Source organism: Anas platyrhynchos, chromosome 14 (assembly GCF_047663525.1).
Source record: "Anas platyrhynchos isolate ZD024472 breed Pekin duck chromosome 14, IASCAAS_PekinDuck_T2T, whole genome shotgun sequence".
In the NCBI taxonomy this organism is placed as follows: Eukaryota; Metazoa; Chordata; class Aves; order Anseriformes; family Anatidae; genus Anas; species Anas platyrhynchos.
The window spans coordinates 2,705,659-2,722,684 of NC_092600.1; the positions used below are offsets into that span (position 1 = coordinate 2,705,659).

Sequence of the window (17,026 nt, forward strand, 5' to 3'; positions counted from 1 at the left end):
TTAACGGTAATTCTTTAATGTATGTTAAAAAACATGCGCTAAGATATTGCCAATCTACTTCCTGAGATAAGAATATACGTGTACATGAACTTGTCTTCACAATTAATACACAAAGACAAAATGAAAGGTGACATTTCAATATTTTATTCAAGTTGATTTGGGTTGGGTTTTTTTATCCATTTTTAGTAGTGTCAAGTACAGCACTTTGGGGTCTAGTTCCACACAAAATGGAAGACTCTAAAAATGTACCCATTTAGTTGCTAAAAAAAAGTGGTAATAAAACAGAATTCCATTTTAAATTTAGTGACGCAACTATGTGATTACAGTTACAAAGACTCTTCCCTGATTATGTCCCTGTCTTACAAGCTTTCCATTTAGTGCAAGGGAAAGGAACCACAGTACAGGACAAGTTGTATTGGCTGAGTCACATCAAACCTCCTCTGCAAAGGAGTTATACAAGGTGGACAACCTAAAGCACTCTGGAGACAGCTGTAGGTGTAAGATAACCAAACAAGACAACCATTCATGAAATACCCACAACAAAATAAAAATAAAAAAATCCCTTTTCAAACAAGCTTGAACATTCCATCGTGAATTGAAATCTTAAAGTGTCGGAACATTTTGCTTACAGAATTAACAGTACAATATAGTGGTCTGCAATTCTTGAAGTCACAATTATTATACCACATTAACATATTCCTTGTGCAGTCAATATGTTAGTAAAGGTAATAACACCTTCCTATTTCCTATCATGTGGCAGCTGACAGATGTGATAGGCAATAACATTCCCCAAAAAAGCCTGGAATTAGGATTTTTTTTTTTAACACTTTTTGTCTCCATTTCTGAAACAACATCATTTTAAAGCTTAGCTGTCTTGAAGGACTAGCAGGACTGATACTTAGCAATACTTGCATCCCAGACATAAAACATTGAAAGGTACAATATATTCTGAAGGTAGCTATGCTGTATTTTCAAATTAGCAACTGTAGAATCACTTTTTATGCTTCAAATTCCAATCCTAGGCCAAGTTTGTGACCACCTGCATTGACATTCTTGCCATCCAACAAAGCTGACAATGTCAGTTTGATACCTGCAAATAGAGAAAAGTCAGAAAAGACAACTGTTAAAACTCAGAATAAGCTTTACATTCAGTAAATGCAGTGTCTGTGTTGCTGCTCTCATTTAGCAGGTAGTTAGGTTAATGTAATTTGACAGTTAGCTATGTGAGGACTGAGCTTTGTAAAATAATTTGCAGATATAAAATCTCTCTGAATTCTGAAAGCTAGGATAAGCAAACCACAGTGCTAGACTCTGCTTTTTATCATCCCAAATAATTAAAACCCTCAGTCAGTTCACTGCTGCTGGTATACTGGTTAATCTAATTTCAGGTTTGGGTATAATGAAAAACCAGGACCTTGACACACGCTCTTTTTTCTAAACCTCTTTAAAATCTGGGAATGAAAAGCCTGAGCCCTGTCTACTGTATTAATCTGTCAATCTGCTTGGTTGATATTCTGGCAGGAGATTTTTTAGACTACACTAAAACAAACCATGCTGCTCTAAGGTTGTCCTCTTCCTGCACCAGCAAACCTTGAAAATGTAACATTTAAAAGCAAAGAAACTCCGTGATAGGAAACCCCTGGAAGTACTAAAAATACATTTTCTTATCTGTGAAACATTTGGTTGGAGATAAACTTTGTATCAACATAAAAGATTATCTGAGGTGTCAGTGGGTGCTGGTTTTTGGCAATTCTGTTTCTAAGAGACATCCACAGTTAACAGAGCAGTCCCTGGAAAAGTTCACCACTGGGTTGCCACATGGAACAGCAATGTTACAAAACCGATCACAGTATGTCACAAAAAAAACCTCCCTGATATTTCAAGGCTGAAATATCATTTATTGATGTCTGAATTTCTGCATAGACATACCTGGCTTTAAAGTCTGAGTGTATCCTAGTCCAATCAGGCTGGAGTTGTTCACTTTAGCCTTAAAGGGAAAAAATTGCATACATAAATAATTTGGTGTCTTTCTTTAAAGTCCTTCCCATTTGAAAATTACATAATACGTTTTAAATGGGTAGATGATTTCAGGTTTCAAATCACAAGAATCAAATAAAATCTAGAGTCAATTTTGCCATAAATTAAAACCAAAATCTCAGCAAAACTTCAATTGCTTCAGACATGGTTTTCGTTAACTAATCTTGTTGTTTTTTGTTTTTTGTTTTTTTTTAAATAATAACTGAAAAATCCTCAGAATGGTGCCCAATAATACAATAAAACATTTTGTATCAGCTTCAAGGAAAATCCAATAGGCGTGCTCTCATTCAGTGCAAAACTAAACAAATAGGGGTATGTGCCAATTATACAACACTGAATTGCATCAAAACTGTACTTTACTCATTGTTGCAAGGTTGCTTCACATTTCCATTACAAGAGCCTACTTTCAAATGCTTTTAAATGCACATATGTAGCACTCACAGAAAAAGAGGCATCTGGGTCAATCTGATACTTGGCTGCTATTCCAAAGCGAGTGTTGCTGTTACCAGCTGTCCAAGCAAGGTTCACAGCAGTTTCCAGTTTATCATTCACCTTCTGGTAAATGGAGCCTCCGAATTCCGTTCCATCATTCCTGGAAGGAATATATTAGTCTAGTTTTAAAATGCATCCCCAAACAACCATCTATGTTTCAGTAGGATCTGAATTTGCAGAACATTCACTTACACCTCATTTAATCTCTCTATAACAACTAAGATAGAGACATTTGGCCAGATTGGTTTTGAAGTCATTTGTAAATGCTTAAATTCATCAATAGTTACAATATTTCAACAAGCAGCCTATTAAAAAAAAAAAAAAAAAAGCCACAACAAACTATCAAAAATAGACTAATGATGACAGTTTCCAATTTCCCCCACTCTGTAGATGGGAAACTTTGTAGTAAAGACATTTTTTCTTCTCTGCATATCTATGAAATAATTATTTTCCCAGACATTTATCTCCCTAGTGTCCCGAAAGGGCTGTACCCCAATCACAGAGCCTGAGAGTCATCCTAACAGTGCCTCATCAGCGTGCGTTTACCAGACACAGATGAACTGTATCAGAAGTGAAGATGCCAATTGAACATCCAAGTCTATCAGCTCTTGCAAATGAATACCATTTGCCGTGGCCCTTATGGTATGTCTGCATTATAGAAGTCTGTGCTAGAAACTGAAATGAAACTCATTTTGGTTTGCAGACAGCTCTAGCCAACAGCTGAATGATGAAAGCCTTCAATTTCTGCTACCGAGTAGCAAAACTTCCAGTTACTACTTACACCAGTGTCACACAGTGAGTAAAGTGTGCTAAATAAAATGCAAAACCTTAAAGCACCCAGCTCATAAAAGCAGAAGCAAATAATTTGAATAAGTATTGCAGTCCTAGGAAACCAGTGAGCATCTGAATTCCCATTTTACCTCGTTTTCTTAAAAGAGAATACAAACATATTGCACAGAAGAGGCTTACACCACGGGAAGACCTTTGCAGATAAAATACTTCTAAAATATTTCTAAATTACGAAATAAACAGATTCCAATTATTAGAGTATACCAAACTTTTACTGATTAAAAAGGGCAGATTTCAAACCTCTCCACTTTTACTTCTTTGTCACAATGTTCATTAGTTCACAAGAGTTGCACAAACAATACTGATACGCCTACTTAAAATTCAAGCAATAGCAGCAGCTTTTTAAACTGTTAGAGCAATTCTTCCAGAAAAATGCTACAATACTTACTTCAGATAAGACTGAAGCTCACATTTAACTGCATGTGCTTGGCTCTCAAGAAAAGGAGGGATTAAAAAGGACTGAGGAGAGCTGGTTATACAGGCAGATTTTGTGCAAGGTTCCCATACAGCTCTGTCTTGACCTGCAACATTAGGGGGGGCGGTCTGAGCTATGCTCAAAAAGTGAGGAAAATCATATTTAAAACTAGAAATTATCCAGCCCTATCTCCCTTTAGTTATCATGTATTATTAAAAAATTATAAGAAAAAAATTATCAAAGCTTCTTTTAATTCTAGTAATAGTAACAGCACTTTTCATGCATAGATCAAAAACATTGTCCTCTATGGAAATGAAGATATTAAAGCACCATAAGGGAAAGCAACTTGCTCAAGTCCCTGGCTGGTCCGTGGAACAGCCAGGAACAAAAGACAATGTTTCAAGCCCCACCTAGTTAATTTATCTACTCTGCCACAACATCCTTTTGAACCACTGAACTGGCTAGATATAACGACCGAGCACACCAGTGATGCAAGTTCCAAACACGACTGTTTCCTGGATTCTACAAAAGCTCTGACACGTTTCAAAGCTGAAACATGTCAAAAGTACCTAGCTAATCCATTAAAATCAGTAATTAGGATTTCCATTCATATCACACATGTATGGTTTTGCCATATCAAGTGGTCGAGTACAAATATTAAGTAAGCAAACAAGGTGTCCTCGTGAAGATGATTCATCATCCATGGACAGTAACGGTGACCTAAGAAGCAGATCATTGTGGGGTCCAAGGAAGAACAGCAGGGGCTCGGACCTTACTGTACTGTTCTGAAGTTATTTTCTGCTGTTGTTTTAATCAAGACTAATAGTAATTATAGTATTTTATAGCAAAAGCCAATAATACAACATTTTGAACTGCTGCAGCATAACAGAGGTGGAAGTCATTGTGCTCAAAGGAATAGCTCATAACTACAGAGTGAGGGGACCCCGCATATTGTTTTGATGAAAGATTTCTGCCCACATTTTTGTGCTTTGGCAACCCTTCAAACATGCCATCTGGGCCGCGAAGGTTCAATTGTTCTGCAAGGCAGTTTGAGCTTCCTAAACCAGATCTCTGCAAAACAGCATGAAACAGAACAGAAAGCCTTTGAAGCAGCAGCTCCAGGAAAGCAGAACAGTTGTTCAGCCCCGGAATGGGAACAGCCTGCAACAGCTCTGCTACATGCAAATATGCAATTACCCAAGGGAGTGGTAAAGGAGGTGGGGGGTGGAGTAGGGATTGCCTAATTTAAAAAAATAAAGAAATAAAAATCTTCCCAAAAGGCATAAATTGCTTCTTTAAGAGGAACATGAGACAGAGAAATTAAGGTTTTCGTGGAATTTAGTCCTAGTTTCCCATGTATTCAGAAAAGATAAGCACTAGTATAAATAGGTTATTAGGAGTTTTAGGAGTTACAACACTAAAACAAACTTTTACACCATATCCCTACCAGTACTGAAACTAACCCCGTCCGTATCTCTTCCACTCATTCCCTTTTGTCTGTTCTTATTCATTCTGTGATTAATCTCTTCTTCTCCAGACCAAACCACCATTTCGTTTGATTTTGACAAGCACAAAAGGGAGGCCTTGTTTTTATTGCAACTTCCATGAAAAATATTTTTTTAACCCACTTGTTTTATAAATCCACTAGTAGTTTCCAAAGATCTGTATCTGTTAGAAAGAGGGACTCTGGGTGCTTGGTGCTCAGTGAGTCCCAGTTCCTTCCATTCCTTCCCCCACATAACTCAAAGAAAGGCTAAAGTAGCTTAAAAATGCAGTTTGCCATCTTAAATGAAGAAGCAACGTCAAATCCACCACTCCCTCTATCACAAGTGCTGAAATTCTGTCCCTTTCATTGTCCTAAATGCATCAAAATCCTTTCACATTCTTTTTAATGCCCATCTGCCAATACTTACACATTAGTATGAAGCTGGAATTCATCGGTCTTATAGCCAACAGCGAAGTTGCTCTGGGTTACTCTAGACTTGGCTGTCTCAAAAGTCATTTGGTAACCTGCCAACCACCCCTCATAGCCAACCACCAGCGCTCCACGTATCGAAGGACCAGCAATATCAAAATCCATGTCGCAGCCCATGTTGATGTGTTCCCTCTTGTAGCCTGTCTTAACTTTAGCGCTCTTTTTCCTAAAGAGAAAAGAAATAATCTCGTGTCTTGCTCAGGCAGCAATTCAACCAACTCGGTTACTTCAAATCAATGTAATAGTACGCACACCCGGAGAGTCACACGATATGTCCCCTTTTAATATTTCACATTTGCAAAAATGGAATTCATCTACAGTGAATTGCAAGCAGTAAAACGCAGCGTGGTGCCTTTCTGAGCTGTGTTCTGCCAAGCAGCACCACAGCAAATCAGACTTGAGGTGACAGAAGTTAATCCTCATCTCAAAGTAATCTCATGTTTTAGAAGTTTGTTAGAGACAGGGAAATGATGGAAACTGTAATAGTTTACTGGTTTGCCACAGACAAAAGCAGTTGTCTTGTACCAGCCGAAGTTTGGACAATCCTGTTTAACTGGGTAATTTCATTTACTGTGTCCAGAAATCACTGCTAAGGAAGCAGGCTGCTTCGGTGGCTCTAACACCCTATTTTCTCCTTATGATGTGTTATAATGTTTAATGGTTACAGCCATAAGGAAGGTTAACACAGAAATAAACTTTCCTGAGTCACCTGCTTCTTTTTATTCTATTGGCCAGGGCAGCGCTTGCTCAGGTGTCCTTCTGTCTGCTCACATCAAGGGAGCAGATTCTCACGCTGCAGCTATGTCTAGTGCATTCAGCTACTCCTCTGCAACAGTTTCTTCCTTTCTTTCTCTCTTACAAGTGTCTTCTCTCTTTGGCCAAATCGTTTACTGAAATCTTTCCAGAAAAGTCAGGCTGATTTGAAATTTCACATCAACCTTCCACTGCAGCTAGCAAAAACAGTCTTCAGGAACTGCAAAACATGCTGTATCAGACCTGTGCAGAGATTTTTCTATTATTATTTCTATTATTATTATTATTATTTCTGTCTCGGAAATTTCTTATGTCTTCCAAAATCATAAATAAAGAGCAGAAGTGCCAAAAATACCAGCATTAGCTTGACTGCAGCTTCCATATCAGCTAAGAAATAATTATCAACAAAAACTAGAGATTATTCTGCTTAACAAATACAAAAATATCTATTTAACCTAGAGGGCTGGAAGCAGTCGACAATGGAGAACACTAAATTCAAGGCAGGGTGAAGTCCCCACTGGGACCAAAACCACAGCAGCCTGCCATGTAGTGTGCCGCAGTGGGAAGCTCATGTGCAGCCCATTTTGGCTCACTGGCAGCACTGCTTGCAAAAAGATAATCAGGAGAAAAAAAATAAATAAACCAACATCTAGCCCTACAGCTGCTGCTTAATCCCTCTGGCCCACATAAAATGTGGCATCCAATCACGGGGTCCACAATGCTCATCCAACACCACGGCACACTGTGGCCAGCAAGAATTCAGATGATAAATTCAGCTTGGGAAACGAGCCCAATTACTGTGTCGACCTATTAGAGCCATGGCCAACTGGCTCACGGAGCTTGTTAAGCTTTGCATTACAGCTGACTTGTCTGGCATTTTTATTCAGGCAGTCGCTAAGTACTCATTTTCTGACATGGCCAGAAATAAGCAAAGGGGCACAAACAATTCCTTCCCACCCCGATTCTCAAGTTACTGTACTTCAAAGTTGGTTTACTATAGGTTAGGTTTAAAAACGGATAGTTACTATTAAGACTTAGACCAGATATATAAGATTTCTTTATACATAGGCAGATTATTAAATGTCATGACATTTTGGGACAAAAGGAGTAAGGACAACAGTATTTTGGAAAACTAAAACTAAGAAAAAAAGCTGTTTTTTTTTTTTGTCTCTCAAGCTTACTAACTTCTTACCCAGTGTTAGGAGAGAAGGAGGAGTCAAAGGTCAGCTTCAGGCCTCGTGCAAGCTGTACAGAAAAGAAATTCACAGGTAGGATTTATAATCAGAGATTGTCACAAATTAATTTGTAAACTGGACCTTTTGATCCCCAAATTACCTGATCTTCTAGAGTGATCTCAGTGCCTAGCGTGTTGTCAGTGTTCCACTTTTCTGTGAACATCAGTCCGTACTCCACCCATCTGTATTTGGTTTCCAAACTACCACTGACTTTGCTCGTTTCTGAGTTTGCTGAACCTGAGCTTGTAAATTCCTAAAGAGAGGGGAAAAAAATATATATATACATATAAATAAATGTAGATATGTGTGTGTGTGTATGCGTACAGGTAAATACTCATAGAACATTAGTCATTATAATTTGGGATACTACCCAACACTTCAGCGTTCTCAAAAGACTTAAGAACACATTTGTTATTCATTAATACCAACACACACACAAAAATGTCAGTGTCAGGGAGAAAGAGCACTGCATGCTAAGGAATGGTCACAAACCATTTTTAACATTTTAACACAAAACAAGGGGCTAGTCTGAGAGCTAGCTGACGTACAAGGTGTGCCTGTGGGTCAGCTTGTAAGCCTGCAAATACTTCACAGAGGTATTGTAAAGATCAGCTCCAACACACAATTACATCGCCACTACGCTTGTTTTGTGACTGCTAAGAAAAATAGCATGTTGCTCGTTTAGAAATTATACTGGCTGATATTCCAACCACAGGGCACGGAGAAGTCGCTAATTGCAGCTGTGCATAAACTGATCAGCCTTGGGCAAAACATTATTCCAAAATGCTCCTTAATAGAGCCCCCGGGGGGCTGTGCCCCGTGCTAGCCCTGAGCTAAATCAAACCCTTGGCAGAAGAAAAAGCCTGGGGAGAGCACAACCTTTCATGCCGTGGAGGCAGGGAGTGTTTCTAGCTGGGGGAGCCTGTACCACTGCCCCCACGTGTGTGGCCTCATGGCAGCATTATGTCCTAAGTGCAAAGTAACTCGCAGGGCTATAACGTATCTGAAAACCGATAAGGGGAGAGTAAGGGATCCATATTTCTATTTTTAACCAGAAAACACAGGAACACTGCCATGTTTGGGGTTTCAAGGCCTGTCCAAACTCACCAGTCCATTCTCGGATTTTGTTTTCAAATCAAGTTTTATTAACCCAAAACCTAGAAGATGAGAAAAAAAAAAAAAAAAACATGAATTATATATATGTTAATTTGAAAGGCATTTCTGATTTATTTCACAAAGCTTCCTTCTAAATCTCCTGTGAACTACTTTAAAAAAAAAAAAAAAAAAAAAGTACAACCGGGTATAACTTTTGAACCATGGGTTTTTAAGAAGCAGCTTATGCAGTTCATACTTCCTTCAGATAGCACTGACTGCACTAGTCCTGCTGACCTGTGATATCCCTGGGACCAGACTAGGTAATAATGTCCTTATTCATATCGAGCAGCAGCTTTTTCATAAGGAAATTGCTGACATCAATGGCCCTATTCATGACAGAGGGAAACAGACAAAATACAACACTCAATTTTCCTTCGAAACAGACAACAGACCTATGGGGAACATGAAGAATTTTGTCAAAACAGGAATAAATCACCCTCCCTTTCCAGACAGCAGTGGTAATGTGAAACTAGGATATAAAATTCTCTGGATTCTAAGGAAATAGCTGGAATGTTTATCAGAGAAAAACAGTAACATCATAGCAGTTTCAGGAATCGGGTAGACAGTGAAAGATCAAACTTATTTGGGATTTATTTACCATATCCTTTGGTGAAAACATCTCTGGCAGATTTGCCCAGATCAGCATAAGCAGGTGGAACAGCCATTTTCTGGGAAAAAAAAGAAAAAGAAAAAAAAAAAGAGAGAGAAAAAAGCGGGGAGGAGGAGATTATTACTATGTTCAGAAACTTGTTTATTTAATTCACTTCAGCAAAAAGCAACTTAAGGTAAATTTCTAAGTTTTAGACAGTTTTATTTTCTACCCACAACCTATCAATTAAATACAGCCTGAAGAACGTAGCTCCAACAAGTAGTTGGATTTGATTTCGTTCTTTAGCCAGCATAAGTGAGTTGAGTGCACTTGCCTCTGCGAAACAGGTTGCAGAACAAATATGAAAAAAAAAGTCTGTGCCTTTCTAAAGGGTTAATTCTTGTTCCCTTATCAGTAGAATGGCCTGAACAAACAACTTTAATATATACATGAAACATTTCTCCTGTTTTTTGCAATTAATCTATGTATGGGAAGAGTTAGGACCCCAGAAAACGCAGCCAGGACAGGCATCGAGCATCACTAACACCTCTCTCCCTAATTCACAGCAGCAAAAGGATAACATTTACGTTAGCAAAATCATTCTTCACCTTCAGCTTTCTTTGACTTTGGAGCTGCTGTTAACATGCTAAGATTTCTCCTTAGGGGATGACCTTAAAGTGCTTTTCTGGTCATCAGCTGGGGAAAATCTGAAGGGGCTGAGAAGAGCTGGGACTGAGGGGATGCCACACCGTGAGCATGCAGGGCCGGGAGCAATGTTCATTTTGCCCCTCAGGTCCTTGCTTCCTACATTCAGCAGGCCCCAACCTCTCCTGGCTCAGAAGCCTCCTGCACGACATACGAATGCATCTGGTTTTGCTGCCACTGAGAAAACCGTCTCATCACAGGTGGAGGGCAGAATGTGATCCTGTGAGGAACAAACCAAGCAAACCTACTTTCTTATCCCAGTACAATTTGTTCTAGGGAAGCCAAGTCAACGAACAGAAGTGGCGTGCACCTTCTGTCTTTATACACAGGACACCATACATTTTTAAAAAGCAAAGGAGTGGAACCGTATACTCATAAAGCACCTCTCAACACACCGTAATTCCCTATTCCCAAACGTTTTGGTTATGTGGCATAACAGCGAGCTGATTACATAAGAGTGGAAACGCTGTGAAAGTTGCCTGCCAGTCCTTGCTCCAGCCCGTTCCATGTCAGCAGAAAACTATTCCTCCCCACCCCAGCGCCAAGAGCTGGCTCCCAGCACCGGGGGTGCTCCCCACAGCCCCCCGGGAGGCAGCTCCCAGCACCCAGCACCCTGCACGAGCAGCACCCGGGGCCCTGCAGCAGCCACCCAGCGCCTCCAGCGCTCGCTCCAGCAAGCTGCTGCCTGTCAGAGCAGGATATTGCTATTGCATAAGTGAAGAATCCCTGTCCTAGAGGGAACAAAACAGATCTGGTGGCTGAACCAAGGCAAACGGTCTTCTCAGAGCGTACAGCAGGGTGCAGAGCGTGGTGCAGCTTCAGCTGGGGACACCGCCTGGGTGCACGAGGAAGGCCTCTCCTCTCCTCTCCTCTCCTCTCCTTCCAGCTACAGTTCATCAATAAGTTACAGCCCCAGATATGTAAGCAGCTAAATAGGTGACTTGAAAACAAAACCAAAAAAAATACCCAATGTATTCTGGATTCTACAGAAGTGGCAGATGCTTGTATTAGACCTAAACATCTCATTTTTTTGTGCAAACACGAAAGTTGGGATTTCAGGTTTATAAGCACCGCTCTGCAAGAGAAGCCATTTTAGCACTTGGTCAGATGTGGTTCTGGAAACACAAAACCCACCTTTAGACATAAATGAACAAACAAACCAAATATTAACAGATTTAAGTAGATCTCCTGCCCCTCACTGAAGCCACCAAAAGCAGAGCTCTGTGCCCGCTGGGTGATCTTGCCTTGAAGTCAGAGCTAAGGAGGCACTGGGATGACCCCAAGCCCAGGACGCGGTGGGGTGGGTCACGGAGGGGGATGTTCAGGAATCACTTCTTCCCCGCCACAGCAGCCCAGCCTCATGAGTGCCCTCTGACGGGTATTTCCATTTAGCATCATCAAAAATTTAAAATGCTAAAGATCCATTTGAAAATCAGATAAGCATTGCTTTGGACAGTACCGCACTGCTCTGCTGGCCGCCTTTGGGAACCTCCCAGCTCCATTTTGCCAGCAGCCCCTTGGAGTCACTTTGTAAAATCAAGATATTTTCTTGAAAACTGACTGCTGCATGTTTTTCCTTCGGGTTTTGTAGCATGTGTGTGTCTCCACAGGGCTCGCCAGGCCCATGAGCTGGGGCAGGCGGCTGCACGGCTGCGGGCTGGGCTCTGCCTACAGGACAGTGGGAGATGCCTGGATCTCCACTTAGGCAATTACTCTAATTAAGGGACAATACTGAAAGCCAAATCCCTGCCTGTTGTAAGGCAAATCATGTAACCTGCACGGAACAAGGTGTTTAAAAATGCTGAGTGTGGAAAACATGATGAAATATGCATGTGGTGGTTAACCTTGCTGTTGTTGTCAGCAAGAACAAAAATAATTATTTCTGTTTGCAGGGCCTAATCAGGAGCCTCTTGTTTAACAGATGGAAAACAAAACTGATTACATCCTGCGTGAGTGCGGGTTGTAAGACAAGCATGCTTAACAGGGATTCAAATCCTTAAAGGATCAAGGCATGGCTGTGGCCAAGTGCCCTTGCTTTCCACCAGTGGGATCTCAGCACATTAACTCAGATTAGGTTGGGACTGAGATGAATTCATTGCTCTCCTCCTTCCCCAACTGTGCAAATACCTCAGAGTGACCGCACACCTCGGCTCCAACACCAAGCAGACAAAGGAGAGGATACATAGTATGTTCAAGTGGTAAAATACTTTGATTTTCTTGAGTGGGAAACACTGTAGCACAAATCACACTGAAGTACTGCAGGGTTGGGTTCAGGAAGCCTGAGCAGAGCAGTCAGCTTGAAGCACTGCTGTGAGCAGCACCTTGGTGAGTGCTGGGCTGTAACCACGCAGGGAGGAAATTGGAAGCTTCCTCTGGAGCTGTAGGACCCCAGAGCCAGCCCCAGCAAAGATTTCATTGAATACGAGGCAGTTCCATCAGGCTCAATTTAAATATTTCCCAGTGACACAGACACATGCAACTCTGTGGTTTGAAATCCAAATGGGCTCAGCAGGCAGCCGGGGCGCCCTTTGAGAACAAGGACTGGCTGCGACCAAAGGCAGGTCCACCTCTGAGACTGGCAGCTCTCGATGTGTCATGTCCCTACCCAGACTTACCAACTTTATGATACTTACGTGAGAGGGAGGAGCTATATAAAAATTTAAGATAAGAATAAAATCAATGGCAGGTTCAACTGCCACGAAGACAATGGGAGTCTGTCGGAATCAAGGCTTAGAAAATAGAAAGGTTGGATTTAACCTTGCTCCTGTCACATTTTTCCTAATAAACCATCAGGTGATGAAGCCAGCTGCACTGCGCATGAGGAGAGAAAGCACATGAGGGTCTTTTGCCTCAATATCCCCAAATCTGATCATTCCCTATTTATCTCCTCTATAGACTGAAAAAAATATCCCTTGGCATGCTTTTAAGCACCTTTTTGCCCCCCAGCCTGGGCAGTGTCATTTCACAGCCAAGCTACCAACACCTGTAGGATCAGAGCCCTCCTGCTCTCGAACCACACATGACAGAGCAGATTTACTTTTCCGCGATTGATTTATGCAATATTATCTGTCACCCAATAAATGCTGGAGCACAGAGGAGATAAAACCCTTCAAAGCAAATACAAATATTGTGATTTAGCCTAAACCAATATTTACGGAACTAAAGAAAGAAAGAGCCTGCTGTTAATTGCGTGGGTGCAAGTTCAGAACAGCGTTGTACCGAAACCCCTCATTAAGCTATCGCACAGAAACAGCAATTAAACACGGCTGGGGGATGCTGCAGCCTGCGGTAGCTGCTGGAGTTGGGAAAACTGCGAGGGGAGAACAAGGAACCAAGTTCCTTCAGCCCCAAGTTATGAGCCCAGGTTAACCACCCAGCCCTGCAGCCCCTGGGTGAGGCTGCGCCCCGCTGGGGGTCACTGGTAGGATACTGGGGGCACTGGGGGACACTGGGGGTACTGCAGGGCACCGGGGGATACTGAGGGCTCTGCTCCTGCTGCCCTACAGCCGGCAGCGGTAACCCCAGGCCCAACCAGCACCCGAAGGCCCTTTTGGGAAGGGGTCGGGAGGCAATTTGGCAGCCACCCTGACCCCGGGGACGGGAAGGGGATGGAGAGAGCCCCCGGCAGAGGGGATGAGTCAGCTCCGCTCTGCCCGGTGCCTGCCGGTTTTTATTAATTTATTAATTAATTTCTGGAACAGCTGCCCCGAGCCAGGCCGAACCTCTCCCCCCACCCACCGGGGACCCCTCCCCAAGGCCGGGGGCTGCGGGGAAGGGACGATCGCTGCCCCCGATCCCACCCCCCGGTCCCCCGGGGGACTCCCCCCGAGGCCGCTGCGCGTTACGTAAGGAAACCTCCGGCCCCGTTAGCAGCAAGGAGCGAGCCCCCCTCAACCCCTCCCGGCACCCCAAGGACCCCCGGGAACCCCCGGCCCTACCTGGCCCCCCCCCGAGGCGGCGGCGGCCCCGCTGCTCCCGCTCCCTCCTCGGCCTCCCCCGGCCCCTGCCCGGCGCCTCCCCGGGCTCTGCGGCGGCGGCGGCTGCGCGGCGGCGGGCGGGGACGGGGCGGAGCGGGCCGGGCCTCGTCGCCTCACCGAGCCCCCGGAGCTGCCTCCCTCCGGGGCAGGACCCCCCGACAGGCTCCGGGGAAAGCCCCCCGAGAGCCCCCCGGTGGGATCTGGTGGGGGGAGGATGAGTTAAGGGGGGGAAAAGGGTAAAGGGGGGGTGCTGGAGGTGGTCCCCCAGGGAGAGCCCGGTGGAAATGGAGCTGTGCTGGGTGCTGCGGGGTGATTGGGAGCTTTCTGTCTTGCTAACTCCCTGCTGGAGGCAGGAGGCAGCCCTCTGCTGAGCCTACAACCAAGGGGTCCCGGTGGCGGAGCGAGGCAGGCTGCGCTCTGCTATCACCGAGGAGCAGAGGCTGCAGGATGAGATACGAAACCCACCCATCTCTGCCAGAGGCTCAGGGCATTGCCCACGAGATAAGCAGCAGACTCATCCTACCCATGGTCCTGACATTCACCCTTCCAGGCCCAGTGCCCAAGGGAGATTTTCACCAGGAGAAATCGCTAGGAGTTCACATCCCACCCTTGGGAAGCTTTACTTATGGTTTTTACCATGATTTCTTGCCTATTTTTCCTCCTTTACACAGCAGGGATAGATAGCAAGAGGCATTTTCCCTGGCTGTCCTTTCTCCTGGCTCACGCCTTTGCTTTCCCAGCAGCATCTCCCCAGAGAGGCACGGCCTCCGTGCTGTACCCACTGCGGGTGGCTGCACACCTGGAGGTCAAAGTCACCCTGCTCGGAAGCGTGCCCAGGGCATGCACAGCACTTGTGAACAACGCCCAGCTCTATCCCACAGAAATCAAGGGCCGGGAAGGCTGGGGCATGTCCCGGTCTCGCCCTGCTGCAGTGTCCAGATCCAGCCTGGGAGCTGCATTGCAAGCTCATCCAGGATCTTGGCACCCAGACTTCTTGCTTGGGTCTGGGAGTTCAGTTTCCAAAGTTTGCTTCTCTTTTTTTCAGGTGGGTGCCCATTTCTTATCAGTCCCAGTAACTGCTCTTTCCAAATGATGGAAAGTTTCTGAGTCCACACTCAAGCACAGACATTGCGAAACTTCACAGACTTTAAGCTGGCTGTAGAAGAGCAGGACGTGAGAACACTTCATGCCTGGCAACAAGCACATTTCTTGCCTGCAGTTGGAGGGGATAATGAAAGAAAAAGAGCACAAGGGAATGCTGCAAACCACAACTGGAAAAGCTGAGATCCTGCGTTAAAACAGAAACACCAAAGGTCTGCGAACGTTGCTTTGTCAGGCTGTCTCCAGTGCTGTGAGCAAAGTCTGGGCTCAAACTGAAAATAAAAGGGACTTTCTGTTGAACAGAATCACGCAAGTGAAGTGGGGTGTGGGATTTGGTGAGGTCTCAGGCATGTCTTAGCTTTCATGATGAGGTGGTGGAGGAGAAAGGCGTGTGTAGCCACATACAGACCTCGGAGAGCCAGCTGTGGCAGCAAAAGCTGGAGAAATTGTGCCTGATACCAACTCTGTGCTGAAATAAAATGCACAGTCTGCTGCCACGAGAGAAACCCGTGGGGAAAAAAAAAAAAAAAAAAAAGGGTCCTTTTAAGCATTTGGAGATTTACTTCCAGCCACAGCCATTCTGTAGGTTCAGCTACCAAAGCGAGCACTGGTGTTGACACAAGGCGAAGTCAGGCTGCAGACAGCCTCGCCGTGCCGCTGGCAGCAGCATGTGCTGTCCCTGTGCCCTAGGGCTTGTTGGAGTGTGCCCAGGGCTGATGTCACTTGCTGTCCCACCAAAAGCCAGCCCAGCAAACATGACTTCAGGGTTCTGCCAGGGTGCTGAGCTGAAGCTTATCACCCCAGAGGCAGAGGAGCACAGGAAGAGCCAGGGCAACGCGTGGTTGGAAGCAGGACACCCTCATACCATTTGGTCAGCCATGGCTGTGTCTTCACCCCAAGCAGCAGCTCCTCAACCTGCCCCACGCTGGAGCAAGCACAGCCTTGGCTCTTGGCCACCTGCTTGTGCCAGAGGTGAATCATGCAACACTGAGCCTGGCTTACAGCACACTGCCTGCCCACTGTGCTTTCTCCCCTAGCATCATCCTTGCTGCCACCCCATTTTCTCCAATATATTGTTTTATTACTTCCTGGCATAAAACCCTTTTTATTTCCTGCATGCACACAGATTACAGCCTGTTCCCTACGTCCTTTCCCTAGCTCAGGGGATTTTTATGTCTCAAAGGACTCACAGCATGGTCACAAGCAGAACCAGGCAGAGAGAGACCTGTCCTGCCCATTCCCACTGCTGGTGCTGCCAGAGGTGGGGAACCAGACAGCTTGGAGGGTGTCCCCTCTGTCCCAGGCACAGGGAAACATTGCCTGGCACCTGCAGCAGCAATGAGGCAGCAGCTGAGTCCTTACCCCCTGTTATTTTGAAATCCATCCTACATGGATGCCATTTACTTGCTTTTGCCTGTTCCATTTTTCAGGGTCTGCTTGGTGATATCATCGGTTGAGTTTAACATTCACCGTCTGTCTCTGCAGTACGAGGCTGAGCATGATGCAGCAGGAGAGCAGGGGAAGGGCAAAGAGAGAGGACAGGACGTTCGGCGCCTGTGCAGAGAAAAAAAAAATCACTACTTTCTGTAACATGCATCTACCAAAAGATGGCAGCAAATATCCTAGTATGGAGCTGGGCTCTTTTTCAGACATGCTGTAATTATCTCAGTGAGTGACAGAAAAACTGAGAATGAGCAGCCAAAATGAAGGAGAGAACTGATGTTTAGAACTTCTTGGTGATTT

General features: G+C 44.3%; 1 protein-coding gene across 2 annotated transcripts; it reads right to left on the reverse strand.

Moving 5' to 3' along the window:
- Positions 1–123: 123 nt before the first annotated feature.
- VDAC1 (voltage dependent anion channel 1) lies at positions 124–14,277 on the reverse strand. Of its 2 annotated transcripts, none has more exons than XM_038186339.2 (9): positions 14,144–14,277; positions 9,510–9,579; positions 8,864–8,913; positions 7,857–8,009; positions 7,714–7,766; positions 5,707–5,934; positions 2,479–2,629; positions 1,930–1,987; positions 124–1,090 (listed from the first exon to the last, which is right to left on the reverse strand). In XM_038186339.2, the coding sequence occupies exons 2-9, from the start codon at positions 9,574–9,576 to the stop codon at positions 999–1,001; spliced, it is 852 nt and encodes a 283-aa protein (XP_038042267.1). In that variant the 5' UTR covers positions 9,577–9,579; positions 14,144–14,277; the 3' UTR covers positions 124–998. The 2 variants fall into 2 exon arrangements, with proteins under 2 accessions (XP_038042267.1, XP_027324243.1); XM_027468442.3 differs by having other exon boundaries at positions 9,510–9,583; positions 14,149–14,243.
- Positions 14,278–17,026: the final 2,749 nt, after the last annotated feature.

What these genes read in the sequence shown, in the direction of transcription:
- VDAC1 (XM_038186339.2), bottom strand. Translation starts at nt 9,576, where the DNA reads ATGGCTGTTCCACCTGCTTATGCTGATCTGGGCAAATCTGCCAGAGAT. An exon ending in TGTTTTCACCAAAGGATATG is followed by an intron (nt 8,914 to 9,509) that starts GTAAATAAATCC and finishes CTCATCTTCTAG; the next exon opens with GTTTTGGGTTAATAAAACTT. An exon ending in TTCCAGCTTCATACTAATGT is followed by an intron (nt 2,630 to 5,706) that starts GTAAGTATTGGC and finishes TATTCCTTCCAG; the next exon opens with GAATGATGGAACGGAATTCG.